General features: G+C 45.5%; 1 protein-coding gene across 1 annotated transcript in view; it reads right to left on the reverse strand.

Moving 5' to 3' along the window:
- Window positions 1–15,491, reverse strand: part of LOC144754231 (butyrophilin subfamily 2 member A1-like) — a 471,426-nt gene that overhangs the window by 398,519 nt on the left and 57,416 nt on the right. Inside the window, exon 2 of the mRNA XM_078641822.1 lies at window positions 11,174–11,250. Coding sequence (XP_078497948.1) covers window positions 11,174–11,249 — 76 coding nt within the window. The 5' untranslated portion in view covers window position 11,250. The remainder of the gene's footprint in view (window positions 1–11,173; window positions 11,251–15,491) is intronic.

A 15,491-nucleotide genomic window follows, 5' to 3' on the forward strand; every position in this document is an offset into this window, starting at 1 on the left:
TCCCTGGTGATGCGCCAGTCATCATAAATCTATCCCTATGCTTCTTATCTTGTTAGAGATGAACCGCCATATGTATCATCAAAGTTTTTTGCATTTCCTAAATAGCGAACTTTAAGGAATAAATAGCGATTCTTTACCATTCCTAGTTTGCGATTAGCTATTTGCTAATTACAAATTACCCATTCATTTCCTTCATTTCCATAGGGCGGTTGGACTCACTTTTAGCTCGAACGGCTGAATGGATTTCCACGAAACTTGGCAAAATTGTAGGGACTGGTAGCCCGATGTGCCTTTGCTATGTCTCAAGATATATGCTCCAGTGGTTTTTACGAAAATTAACTTTGAAAAATATATATTGGGCTACATTGGCCTATATATATGTTGGAGCCCAAATGTAGCCCAATGTAGCCCAATGAAGCCCAATGTAGCCCAATGTAGCCCAAAGATGGCCGCCAGAGACAAAAAAAACAAATGTAGTCCAAATATCAGCCAGATGTAGCCCAACTATAGCCCAGTGACAGAATGACCAATCAGCTTCGCAAACCTCCGTTACGCGAAGCGGAGCGCTGTTACAGATATATATCTTTTTTTGAACGTTAATTTCTCAAAATCCACTGGAGCACATATATTGAGACCTAGCAAAGGCACATCGGGCTACCAGTCCCTAATATTTTGCCAAGTTTCGTGCAAATCCATTCAGCCGTTCGATTATTATTATTATTTTTTTTTTTTGCCCCGCGGGGCCCTTTTAAAACCTCCACATCAAACCTAGGGGGTCAGCGAGGATCTACTATGCCCCCTTATGGTTATTTCCCCCTTTGTTTTGGCCTCCTCTTGTCTCTCGATCCTACCGAGAGACAAGATGGCGGCCGCTACGGACTTTTTGGAATGTTGACAGACGCCAGAGAACCAATCAGCTTCGCTTCACAAAGCTCCGTTGCGCGAAAAGTATGCGTCCTGGGACGCTGCCCGGTCCGCTGTTACAGATATATATCTTTTTTTAAACGTTAATTTCTCAAAATCCACTGAAGCACATATATTGAGACCTACAAAAGGCACATCGGGCTACCAGTCCCTACAATTTTGCCAAGTTTCGTGCAAATCCATTCAGCCGTTCGGGCTAAAAGTGAGGCCAACCGCCCTATGGAAAACTCAATGTTAAAAACACGTTTTGGGACCCCCCTTTTTTCTCGGCCCCCCCTTGACAAACCCCCCCCCAAATTTTCAAGGGCTGCTCGGAAACAAAATGTGCCATTTTCCTGAAAATTTCAGCCAATTCCGTCCACAAACGCCAAAGTTATTAGACATAGAATTTTCAAAAATCCCATAGAGAAAAAATCTAATAGCCCAATGAAGCCCAATGTAGCCCAATGTAGCCCAAAGATGGCCGCCAGAGACAAAAAAAACAAATGTAGCTCAAATATCAGCCAGATGTAGCCCAACTATAGCCCAGTGACAGAATGACCAATCAGCTTCGCAAACCTCCGTTACGCGAAGCGGAGCGCTGTTACAGATATATATCTTTTTTTGAACGTTAATTTCTCAAAATCCACTGGAGCACATATATTGAGACATAGCAAAGGCACATCGGGCTACCAGTCCCTAATATTTTGCCAAGTTTCGTGCAAATCCATTCAGCCGTTCGATTATTATTATTTTTTTTTTTTTTTGCCCCGCGGGGCCCTTTTAAAACCTCCACATCAAACCTAGGGGGTCAGCGAGGATCTACTATGCCCCCTTATGGTTATTTCCCCCTTTGTTTTGGCCTCCTCTTGTCTCTCGATCCTACCGAGAGACAAGATGGCAGCCGCTACGGACTTTTTGGAATGTTGACAGACGCCAGAGAACCAATCAGCTTCGCTTCACAAAGCTCCGTTGCGCGAAAAGTACGCGTCCTGGGACGCTGCCCGGTCCGCTGTTACAGATATATATCTTTTTTTAAACGTTAATTTCTCAAAATCCACTGGAGCACATATATTGAGACCTACAAAAGGCACATCGGGCTACCAGTCCCTACAATTTTGCCAAGTTTCGTGCAAATCCATTCAGCCGTTCGGGCTAAAAGTGAGGCCAACCGCCCTATGGAAAACTCAATGTTAAAAACACGTTTTGGGACCCCCCTTTTTTCTCGGCCCCCCCTTGACGAACCCCCCCCAAATTTTCAAGGGCTGCTCAGAAACAAAATGTGCCATTTTCCTGAAAATTTCAGCCAATTCCGTCCACAAACGCCAAAGTTATTAGACATAGAATTTTCAAAAATCCCATAGAGAAAAAATCCTAACTATATATACCTACTGGCGACCGCCAGTAGGTAATATATATATATATATATATATATATAAATATATATATATATATATATATATACATATATATATATATATATATATATATATATATATATATATATATATATATATATATATCTGACAAGATTCTCACTGCTACTAAGAAGACTTGCTCAGACTCCACCAATGTAAAAAAAAAACATTTATTGACTTCCCAGAGGCATTTCGGCTTTTGCCTTACTCACATCATATATAAATATATGCATATTAAAAACAATATTATTGTTTGTTTTTTAACAATACTAGTGTGAAGCGATATTTTATGTCTGATATTTCTGTACTTACCATTATAAGTATAGGGACACAATAGTTTGGTAAACAATATTTTTGATACAATATTTTTAACAACTATATTGTTTACCACAATATTTTGTCATTTATCCCTTGGTGAAGAGTCTGACAGTGTTTTCCCCTGTGGAAAATGACTAAAATTAGATATATATATGCGGCGTTCATTTATGTTCACCACAGCCACTGTTGAAAGTAAAGTGAAAATCGTGAAACAGTGGCCACGCCATCTTGTCCCTTTTAGGCCCCATCATACATGTAAGTGGCAGCCATTTTGTGTGCCGTGGCCTCTCTGCCCACTGCCAATAGCCTGCACGTCTCTCCCCCTCACTCCCCGGCCTCGCTAGCATTCTCCCGCGCCCCGACAGCCCCCGGTCTCCCCTGCTTGGGCCATAAACGCACCTCTAACGCGACCCTGTCTCCGAGCCACATCCCGCGCTGAACCCCCTCGCTCTTTTCATCTCATTCAAAGAACAGGCCCTTTTGATAACCTCTTCCTCCCTGCCCGATTGTCCGGCCTGATCCCAGGCCATCACCTAGCCCAACAGATGCAGTTTATTGCCCCCTACAGTAGGACCTCGCCTCACATCAAAGGAGCGGGGATTAATCAATGCTTTCGCACCCCGAAGACCCGACTGATCACACACATCCCCGTCCCCAGCGGAATGTCCAGCTGCGCGATAACCACCACATGCTGAGATCGGGGTGGGAACTCTACTGTAGATGTGTGTGGGAACGGGCCTGGACCGGGGATTCCAAAGATGCCTTTTTCGTACTTCAAAGCACTACCACGGATGTCATGAATGTAATAAAGCCATAAACTTGTGTATGAGAGGCCAGGCCTCAGAGATGCGGTTAGAGCACCTCGAGAAGATACCCTGTTGTCTGATTTGACGTGTTCTGCTCCGTCGGAATAAACTCCTGTTTCTCGTCTTCCTGTCTCCAGCGCCTGCCTCTTTGTTTGGTAATCTCGAATGGTATGAGAGGCGACTAACGCCGGGCAAATACTGAAGGGTTCTTGGTCGAATTCGGCCCTACCTTTTCACAATTGGCGTCCCAAACGTGGGGCCCATCAGCGACACGTGGATCTAGTGGGAGAGGTCCCAACGACAGAGTGAACGACTGCAACGATCGGAAAGTGCACCTGCCCGATAAACCCTCGTCTGGCAGCCGATCATCCGAACTTCACTGATTCCGAGCAGACCTCTCTCGAGTGATCTACGGTCCTGACTGGGAACCATCAGGAGTGCCACAGCAATTACGGAGAATAGAGGACGATCAGGTGCTGGAAGCGGAAGACGAGAAACTGTCCATGCGGTCCGGGTAAGGTCGTGTAACACGACAAATTGCGAATTGATTGTTTGATTGTTTGAAAATACTAGTATTACTCATTTGATTGTTTCTGAGAGATTCTCTATTTGCAAACAAGCACAGAGTCGCAATACTCTGTTTAGTCTTTGCAGCTAGTGAAGGGTAGGTAACGCAGGCCTTTGCCCCCTTTGTAATCCGTCGTGCCTGCTTCCCTATCCATTTGATTGATTGTTTTCCAAGCATTTACTGTTTTGGAATTGGTTCTCTTTGGATCATTCTCTATTTGCAAACAAGCACAGAGTCGCAATACTCTGTTTAGTCTTTGCAGATAGTGAAGGATAGGTAACGCAGGCTTTTGCCCCCGTTGTAATCCGTCGTGCCTATTTTTATCCCTCATTTGATTGATTGTTTATCCGAACATTGATTGTTCGGAATTGGTTCTCTTTGGGTTATTCTCTATTCACAAATAAGCACAGAGTCGCAATACTCTGTTTAGTCTTTGCGGATAGTGAAGGATAGGTAGTGCAGACTTTTGTCCCCTTTGTAACCCGTCATGCCTATCTTCTCCCCGTTGTTCAGTAGTTTGTTCAGCCCGGACCGTTATTAGAGGTAGATCATCCGGCTCCACCGGAGGACACCCCTAATAAAAAGGACATATATATAAAAATACGGATTAGCCACTGTATCGTGCTAGCAAACTATAACATAAAAATCGTTAGGAAAAACAAAAGGAATCGAGCAAAATCAGTAGGCCACTGATGGGATCTTTTTGACCCCGCTAAAATAGAAACATTAGGAACAACCCCTCATGAGAAATATGAAACTAGTGAGAAGAGCAGAGATCGACGCCATGATGGCCGCAAGACAGCTCGGCTCCGCCACCCACCCCGCCCAAATAACGACGAACCCTATGCAAATATTATAAATATAGACAACACTCCAGCAAAGTAACATATTAAAACGTTTTATTATACAACTATTTACATGGCAGCCGGCTGCAACATCAACCCCAATGCATTCGCCGTCTGCTTGACGCTGTAGCAATGTTGGGCTACTTTGGGCTACTTTTTAGTTGGCTTTGGGCAATAGAAAGTCTACAAAAGCCATCAGCCAGCGAGGTAGCATCGGTGGCGGCCTGGGGTGAAGGGCCGTTGTGCGAATAGGCCGGAGGCAACCCCACGCGCCGAGGCCCGTCCCCAGATCGTCCAGAGGTGATGTCCAGCAAGTTGTGTGCGGGGGATGCCTTGCTGATGGCTCCCCCCTTTGTTGCCTGGTCCAGCCATTTCTTATACCTGCACCAGGAGATGGCGTGGGGCGCCCGCAGATGGCGTGGGGCACCCGCGGAGAGGCGGCGCGGACAGCCCCCTCCACCCCCAGGTGGAGGTTCCTCTCCCGCACTAAGACTGCCATTAGCGTTCCACTCAGCGAGCCCCCATGGTTGACTGGCCGGGGGACCCGCTCCGGCGGCTGTGGTGAAGGACAGCTGCGGGAAGGGGGGGGCTCTCAAGATGGCGGCAGGCTCCCCGGATTTAGGCCTGGTCCACTAGGATGGCTCTGGGCTACCATGGAACTCGGATGCTTGCCTGCTCGGGCATGAGCCCCACTCTTGAAGACGTCCTCCCAGTTTTAAAGATTCTACGAGAATCGTTGGCCCTCGACTCCCGCGGGCTTCCGGTGGGGGCAACCGCCACTGTTGCTCGACTATCCCCCATGGATATGCCGCTGCCCCGGGTGACCGCCGCCTTATCCACATCCGGTGCCGTAGGAAAGACTGATTCAACGCATCTGTGGAGGGATACGCCTGCTGTCCCGCTCTCCGGAGTGGCCACAACGTTGTCACAAGATGGTGATGCTCTCATGCTGACACCAGCCTTTGTCCGAATTACTAAGAGACACTGTAGACTGTCAACTCGATCAGCTCCGGTGGGACCTCAGCGTGACCCGGTAGGGAAGATTTTGCCTTCCTCGCCTTTAAGTCGCGGTTCATGCCGCCTGTCCTTTCTGCTGGCGTTAACGGAATTTTTTGAACTGCCGAAAGGGATTCTGGTCCGGCCGCTAGTCATTGGAGGCATTTGAACTATACTCTGGACCCGCCTGGCCTCGACCAAAATGGCGTCAGTATGGGCGGGACTTGCAACTCCTTATGACGTTCTAGTTGCTCAAGCCATGATGTTATGGGGGATGTATGCGGTCTTTGTGCACATGGCGGGCGGGGAAGTGTACTGACTGGGCATGCGGACAACCCTATTGATGTCGGTTTTTTACTGTTGATTATTGTATTATTAAAGCTCCGAAGTAATGTTACCCATGATACTCGCCCATGGTATGCGTATGAACGATTTCATTGTAACTGATCCTGTTATACTTTCAATTATAAAATCAACATTCACTGATCCTGCAACCGTTTGTCACTTTTAGTTTTTTTAATTAAAATGGCTCGCTCGTTACGTACTCCTATACTACAGTGTAATCTCTGTACCTCATGCGTTTCCCGTCTGCCCCGTGGCCGGCCTGTATGGTTGGAGGCCCATATTTGAATGCTGACATTTTTACAATCAAGGTTTTAAAAGAAAAATATATGGAACTAGCATCGTAACAGTCATTTAGATTGATAGGGTTGTTTTTTTAAATACCATGCTCTGCGAACTGGAACGACCCTATACCACCGTAAACCATTTCTTTTCCTCGAATGAAAACACCCCACCCTATACTGAATACCCCTGACCTTTGACCCTCTCCTACACGCGGTCTGTACTCAAGTACGTGGTAGGTAAAAACATTTTCGTGTTTATGCGCGCTGATGTGCTTTGAACGCTGCCCCCTCCCCCTCTTTTTCTTTTTGCAGGTTACATCGGAATTTCAGCTGAAGTATGGAGAAGACCTAAAACCGCACCGTGTTCCACGCGAGGAAAATAGGCTAGCTCTGTGAGACGGTACATTATATGTAGGAGCTATCTCTGGGAGCGTGAAAAATTGTATGGTATGAATGTGCGCATGGACCCTGATTTGTACGGTATGAATGCGTATGTGTGGCGCACGTCTGGGTCAATAAAAGAATGCTTTTTGTATGATTGAGGCGTTGATCGAACGGTTAATGGCATAGGAAAATTAAGCCCGAACATGGTACCTGCATGTGAAAGATGAATAAAAATATAGCACTTTCCTTACTTAGGAACGACTCTCTCTGGAGCTAGCGAATGGGAGAGTGACCTACACCAGAAACCTGAAGGCTTATTTCAGTACGACGAACCCAACCCCAACCGATATCCCAAATGTACACCCAAAATAATACGCACCAGTGAGTCAATTTATGTGCTGACTAAATAAGAAAAGTTAAGAGTACCCCGGGTTGGGGTTCATCCAAAATCCCCCTCAGCCCAGATATTAGGGATATTGTTATTTTTTAGATTTACCCCTTCTCCTTCCACCCTCATAGAAAAGTCAGAATTGTACCATCGCACGTCCGACTGACACCCCTCCTTTACCTCAGCTTGGATCATCATTTGCTAGATGTTGGAAGACCCCACCGTGAGTATACGCGCGACTGGACTGGTGTCCAACCAATTAAAAAGGAGTAAGTATTTTTGAAGCGAGGTTACCAACAAAAATTGTCTACTATTAGGAAGGAAGGAAAACAAAGAGCTCGACCCCCAAAATGAATTAAAGGGAATACTGAGAATACGCAACATGCATGACAAAGTCCTTTTGCCCAAAATAGCTCTGTGTTCTGTCTTAGGTTTCCGTACTTGATGTATGTGCTGTCGCACCCTATCTGGTATTTGTGTGTACGTAAACTATGAATTTATGTTTTCCCTCGGCTTGTGTTTTATACGTGAAACCGACCCGTACTGTTCTATATGTGTGTGCACTGAATAACCTATTATTATACACGTTTCTCTCTCTCTCTCTTTTTGTTGTACGTGTACTAATAGCCTATTTTGTGCACACGACGCTCTCTCCCTCTGAGGGCTCCCTTGCTCCCTTTTGAATAAATGACGACACTGTACCTCGCCGGCACAGGTATAATTGGCTTTAGACATGACAGTGTTTGAACAAATTGACAGAAACAAAACGATCGTATTTTGCCATATTACTACCACTCCTTTCTGTAAAATGATGGAACTTAATTGGCTGAGAAAGAAAGGACAGGTAAGACGACTAATGTCCCCTAATCTGACCCTTAAAAGGGAACTATATGTCAGTGGCTTTTTGTTTTAGTGCTTTAGTAACACCACCCTCATCATTCGGATTACCACCGCCCATTGCACAAAAGTAGAATGTCCGAAACGTCCCCGTTTTTCCAGAATGGTCCCAGTTCTGTAACCAGCCGTCCCAGAAAATCTTAAAGACTGTAGCCGATGACCTTGTTTTTAAAGATAAATCGTCCAAAAACTGATAAAAGTTAGCCGTTGCTGTCAGAAAAGAAAGAGAAAAAAAAATGCTTAACGTATGTCCTTCCCTGGTAAAAGTAGCTGTAAGCCCATGATAATAAGCACTTCACACTTTTTATGAATTAGCAGACCTTGAAGAAAAATATAGCTCAACAGGATTTGTTTTAGAAAAACACAAGTCTCTACTGGAGGAGCCGGTTTGAATTCGATGAACCATGTAATTGTTGGATATTAGACTTCTTGCACGCTCGCGAATATAACAGGAATAGACACCAGACAGACATGATGTTTGAAAATAGAAAGATACTTGCAGACCTGCACCACAGCAATGATGCATGAGTTAACAGCATACACCGATGTAAGGATTACTAAGCATCCACCCTATCGTGATCAATAAACGTTTCCCCAACTACTTGGGGATGGGAGAGAAATTAAAGTGTGTAAACATCTTCCCCTGCCAGTTCTATAAGACTTGTTTTTTTTTTTTGTACTCATTTAAAGATAACGTGAGGTCGTCGGAGGAGAGGGGCCAGACGTGACGCACTGCCTGGCTGCAGATCGGGGAATATCTATGACCTCGACCAAGGTGGAGCCACAGAGCAAAGAGTTGCGGGACAAGGCACCATTCTCAACCTGGAAAGTGAAGGAAAGAAGGGCTGTCCAGAAGCCCCTGCATGTTGATGAGCTCGTGCCGAAAGTCCCAGCCCATTGTGCCCGATTGATGGGCCCACTTGCTTGAAATTTCTGCCCTCCTTGGTCCGTTTCAGATCTGATCCCACTCCACCCTCTTTTCCCTCGGCCTCCCAAAGCACGCCCCCATCACCCCCTTTTTCCATATGGAGTTTTTGAACTTGACTTAAAGAAGATACACAGCACAAAAGATAGAATAGGGTTTGTCCCGAAAGAAGAACGGAATATGGGTACCCCGACTAAAGTACCTATGGTAGATTAGTTAGTTAACAGGACAAACAGGACTGTGGTCCGAGAGCAAAGAGTGGCCACACCCTGCAACGCGAAATCTGAATCCGAGCTGGACGCATAGCTCCACCGCCGGTGCTCAACAGTGCCAACGAAAGAAGAAGAACAATGAGAGCCTACCAGTGATGGCTCGCTGTAATAAGACACTGGAAAGACAAACACTTTTTTTGAACATTGCCACCCCTTGACTGTCCCTTGTATTAAGTTGAATTCCTCTCCCAACCGCTTTGTATTGATTATCACCCAATTGAGCTTTCGAAACCTTACATCGGTCACTTTCAACTGTAAATGGATAACTAAGAAGGCGTTAACTCTGTATCTTGATGATTGTAGAACACCAGTTATGCACATGAACATGCTGTCTAGTTTTGACCCCCATGGAGTCCAGACCGCAAGTGATAATAGCCCTTATCCTGCCAGAACACTTTTTGTATGACATCATGTTTGTATTCGAACGAATCTCCTACATCGTCTAATGTAATGTCCCCGCCTCCAAGGTCTAACGTATGACGCAGCTAATGTAATTTTGTATGCACTGTCTCCCCGCCCACCACATTGACTACATATGGTTATGTACGATTCTGTCTGCATTGATAGCAGAATTATTTCCATCTGCCTGTAATGCATATGGGCTACCAAAGCGAATTGTATAACTAATGTCAGCTTGTACATCCTCCCCTGTGACGTGAACAGGAATGAACTAACTTATGATAAAAACTGGGGACTGTGGAAAATGACTAAAATTAGGTATATATAAGCGGCGTTCATTTATGTTCACCACAGCCACTGTTGAAAGTAAAGTGAAAATCGTGAAACAGTGGCCACGCCATCTTGTCCCTTTTAGGCCCCATCATACATGTAAGTGGCAGCCATTTTGTGTGTCGTGGCCTCTCTGCCCACTGCCAATAGCCTGCGCGTCTCTCCCCCTCACTCCCCGGCCTCGCAAGCATTCCCCCGCGCCCCGACAGCCCCCGGTCTCCCCTGCTTGGGCCATAAACGCACCTCTAACGCGACCCTGTCTCCGAGCCACATCCCGCGCTGAACCCCCTTGCTCTTTTCATCTCATTCAAAGAACAGGCCCTTTTGATAACCTCTTCCTCCCTGCCAGATTGTCCGGCCTGATCCCAGGCCATCACCTAGCCCAACAGATGCAGTTTATTGCCCCCTACAGTAGGACCTCGCCTCACATCAAAGGAGCGGGGATTAATCAATGCTTTCGCACCCCGAAGACCCGACTGATCACACACATCCCCGTCCCCAGCGGAATGTCCAGCTGCGCGATAACCACCACATGCTGAGATCGGGGTGGGAACTCTACTGTAGATGTGTGTGGGAACGGGCCTGGACCGGGGATTCCAAAGATGCCTTTTTCGTACTTCAAAGCAATACCACGGATGTCATAAATGTAATAAAGCCATAAACTTGTGTATAAGAGGCCAGGCCTCAGAGATACGGTTAGAGCACCTCGAGAAGATACCCTGTTGTCTGATTTGACGTGTTCTGCTCCGTCGGAATAAACTCCTGTTTCTCGTCTTCCTGTCTCCAGCGCCTGCATCTTTGTTTGGTAATCTCGAATGGTATGAGAGGCGACTAACGCCGGGCAAATACTGAAGGGTTCTTGGTCGAATTCGGTCCTACCTTTTCACACCCCCAAGGTGGTTTCAAGCCTTTGCTCCAGAAGCCACGTTTTGAGAAAATCCCCCTCCACAGTTGGATGCATCTTTGAATATGAGGGACTTGATTCCACATATGTGGTGGGTTCAGGGACCCTGCTAGACTAGAGCATTGAAAGTCTGTCATTGTAAATTTAAATAAGGCCTAACATTATAAAATAAGAAAACAAAGTTGTTCTACTACCTGAAACAGATGTTTGAGGGTACATACACAGCAGCAGTAATGGGAGGAGTCCTGAGAGGCACGGGAGTGCCATCATTCTGTGAATAGGAGAACAAAGCCTACAAGTTACTCATAGAGATAACAGTGAGGAACAAAACAATGCAGTGACTGAAAGAACTATACTTCTCACTAAGGTTGTGTGTGCAGAAGACTGCAATATTTGCTACAAGTTGTCATGCTTCTACTTGACCACGGGAGGCAAGTGTGCATTTCCAAACTAATCTTTACAATAAATGTTCATTAATTCATGAAATTTACAAAACTAAAAATTAAACTAAATGTGCTATATTATTGTATGGAATGTCTTAAAAATGTAACAAAATTAACATAGAAAGAAATTCATTCAATTAGCTCAGAATAGAATAATTGTACGCCTAGTACACAGCTCCTCAATTAGCTACTAACTACATTTCCACTATTTTGCTTGAACAGATATCATTTCACTGTGACTCTTAGCATTAACTATGGTCTAAACTGTATATTGATTAGTACAGTGGTTACAGTTCAACAATAACAACACGTACAAGGTAAAGGTCCTCTCCAACAAGCCTATGTTCAGCTCTCTGTGTTATGTTATGTTATGTTATGTTATTGATATTTATAGCGCACGCAGATACTCAAGAGTGTCCCGGGGCGACACCTAAATGGGAGCTGAGAATCAACGGATAATAAAATAAAAAGCAGAGTTTTCAGCCGTTTCTTGAAGAGCTTTGCGTCCTGGGTGCTGCAGAGGGCCAGAGGAAGTGACTTCTAGACCACCGCTGCCTTGTAGGCCAGAGAGTTACCACCCATTCTCGAAACAGTGGAGAAATTATTCCAATCCAAGAAAACAGAAACAAATTCAGAAAAGTATTCACAATTAAACGTCACCTCGAGAAGTCGATGAGTGCGTGTGGTTTAATTTGCATCACAAAATGTTGAATCAATCAGCCAAATAAACATAGTATGAGTCAATAATCATGAGATTTGGTGCTCAGAAAAAATAGGAGGGGGTGAGTGTTTAGGGAGGGTTGTGTGATGGTGTAAAGGAAAAGAAAGGTAATTCGGTTCATATACATCCAAGAAGCTGTTGGGTTACTAATCAACCCTACCCCGGTGTACTTTGGGCACCCACCATTTTCCTACATTGGACTGTGGTCACCCTTCCATTTACAGAGCTTACGGGTCCTTCCTTTTAAACACACAGCTGGATTCTTTGTGAAGCATTTTATTGGTGCTCCCGTCCCCCCCTTCACTAGTCCCTCAGAGTCCTGATGAAGACCCCCCAATAAGGATGAAGTCACTTTTATGATTATAGGGGTCGAAAAGTCGTGACATTTTATTATGTATCAAACATAGGTGACAGAGACATGTCTATCTGTACCTATAATATTATGTTTTTGTTCATATGTATTTGCCAAATAAAAGGTGGGATAGGTTGTGTAATATTCTGATATATATGAACCACATTACCTTTCCTTTCCTTTACACCATCACACAACCCTCCCTAAACACTCACCCTCCTCCTTTTTTTTCTGAGCACACAATCTCATGATTATTGACTCATACTATGTTTATTTGGTTGATTAAATCAACATTTTGTGATGCAAATTAAACCACAAGCACTCATCGACTACTCGTGGTGAAGTTTAATTGTGTATATGTTTCTGAATTTGTTTCTGTTTACTTGGATTGGAATAATTTCTCCACTGTGACCTGGAATCTTATGTACCATATTTATACCCGGCTCCAGCGGTCTGACGGGTGACCCCATTTATAGCACCCATTCTCGTAAGGAGGAAATGCGGAATAACTGTCAGACGCTGCACTACTGAGCGCAGATGTCTCGGGGGCACATGAAACTTGAAGCGTTGCTCAGGTACACAGGGCCTAATCCGTAAAGGGCTGAATGAGCCAGGGTGAGGGCTTTAAATTGAACTCTTTCAGCCACGGGAAGCCAGTGAAGATCGTGCAGATCGGAATGTTAAGTAGAGACCTTGCTGCAGCGTTCTGCACTACCTGCAGTCTCTTCAACTGGTACCCTGGCAAGCCAATGTTCAGGGCATTCACATAATCAATGTTTGAAAGGATCAGGGCACGGGTAACCATTTTCTTAGCTGCCCTAGGTAGAAGGGGGAGAAATTTCCTGAGTGATTTAAGAGTGCCGAAGCATTGCCCGGCAAGCTTGTTAATCTGAGTAGAGAACGTGACATCTTCGTTGAACCAGATCCCGAGATTTTTAACAGGCTGACCCAGGGAATTAGGCAGTGGATAGTCAGCCTGCCAGAGTGATTCCCTAAACTGAGGAGGAAAGGTCCCAAACAAGAGGATTTCTGACATATCCTCATTACACTTGAGCTGCACAGAGAGGAGCCATAGGAAAACAGCCATCAGGCAGGCTCTAGCTTGAGCGGGGGACAAGTTGTTTTTGCTCCATGTAAAAAGGAGCTGGGTATCATCCGTAGATGCAATGTCTTAGCGCTTAACTCCTATGCCAAATAAATCAGCGGGGTGACATATTTATTGAAGAGGATGGGGCTCACGGTGGAGCCCTGAGGTACTCCTGTAGTCACAATTTGGAGAGCAGATGAAGACGGGGGCAGCCAACCTTGCTGCGATCTGTCCTCCAGGAATGATTTAAGCCAGTTCCATGCAGATCCAGGGATACCGATATCCAAGAGATGGGCCAGAAGTAGGGAGCGAGGCACAGTATCAAAGGCTGCAGAGAGATCTAGTAAAATCAGAGCCGCTCTACCCCCAGCATCCAAACACTCTCTAATTGCTTCAGAGATTTCAACAAGGGCCGTCTCTGTACTATAGGAGGCTCTGAGCCCCAGTTAAGCTGAATGGAGCAGGCCAGAACCTTCTACAAAATTGGTGAGCTGTTTGTTTACAGATTTCTCACGGACTTTTGCCACAGCCGCAAGGAGGGAGATAGGGCAGTAGCTAGCTGGGATAGATGGATCTAAAGAAGGTTTTTTCAACAGAGACAAATGTTCTACTACTTCTTCTACTCTAGGGGAATGGTGGCGGTCTGTAGGGACATATTGATGTAGGGACATATTGATCAGAGTATTGACCTCCAGATTAACTACTTCAGCAACAGAGGCTAACAACCTGGCTAGGCACGGGTCCGACGGGGAGACAGATTTCAGTGATTTGAGAGTTATCAGGGAGTCTTGCGGAGCAATATGTGAAAAGGCCGCCAGAGAGGGTGAAAGAGATGAGGTTGGAACTTTAAGAGGAGAACTCCCTGCCGGAGAGATGGTGATACTCCTGAAATTCACCTGGAGCGCCTGAATCTTATCGATGAAAAAGCTAGACAGTTTCTCACACCAGGCGACCGAGGTAGGGAGTGTAATAATCTCAGCACTAGGGGCCAAGAAGCTCTGTACAATAGAGAAGATTTCTTTGGCATTGTTTTTAGAGAGAGTGATACGTTCGGCATAGTACAGGCTCTTAGCTTGAAATATTGATGCATAGTATGATTTCTGCACTTTCCTTAATGCCACTTTGGCTAGTGGACAATATGCCAATCTTCAGCATCGCTCTAATTTTTTGCAGTGATGTTTCTGTGCTTTGAGCTCATCTGAAAACCATGGTTTTGAAGGGGAGTCTCTGGATCGCCTATATGTTGAGATGGGAGATAGATGCTCAACAGCCTATAAGATCCAGCTAGTAAAACTCCCCAGGGCTCCTCCCAGATCCTTGGCAAAGGCTGGTTGAGTCTCTGCCAAAACTAGGCTGAAGGCGGCAGGATCACTTTTGTGGGAGGGTCTCCTTTACAAGGCCGGTTAGGTGGGTGAAAACTCTCAATGGTCCATGTTGGACTTGGCCCTTTTTGCCGGGGCATCCCTGAACGTTTTACCTTCTTCCTGTGTTTTTTTCTGACCTGTTGTTGGTGGTTTCATGACACTCAACACTTTACCACTGCTGATCAGTGCTAAAGTGCACATGCTCTCTTTTGTAAATTGTGTAATGGATTATTGACTTTACCATTGGCTATTTGATTTACTTGTCAGACCCTAGTACAGTGCACCATGTGTGCCCAGGGCCTGTAAATAAAATGCTGCTGGTGGGCTTGCAGCACTGGTTGTGCCACCCACAGAAGCAGCTTGTAAAATATGGCTCAGGCCTGCCAATGCAGAGCCTGTGTGCAGCCTGGGGCTGCCATGTCGACTTGGCAAGTGCACACACTTGCCAGTCCCTAAACCTTCCCTTTTCTACATGTTGGTCACCCCTAAGGTAGGCCCAGGGTACCCCCATGGGCAGGGTGCATTGTATGTAAAAGGAAGGCTAT

Source organism: Lissotriton helveticus, chromosome 5_1, assembly GCF_964261635.1.
Source record: "Lissotriton helveticus chromosome 5_1, aLisHel1.1, whole genome shotgun sequence".
Classification (NCBI taxonomy): Eukaryota; Metazoa; Chordata; class Amphibia; order Caudata; family Salamandridae; genus Lissotriton; species Lissotriton helveticus.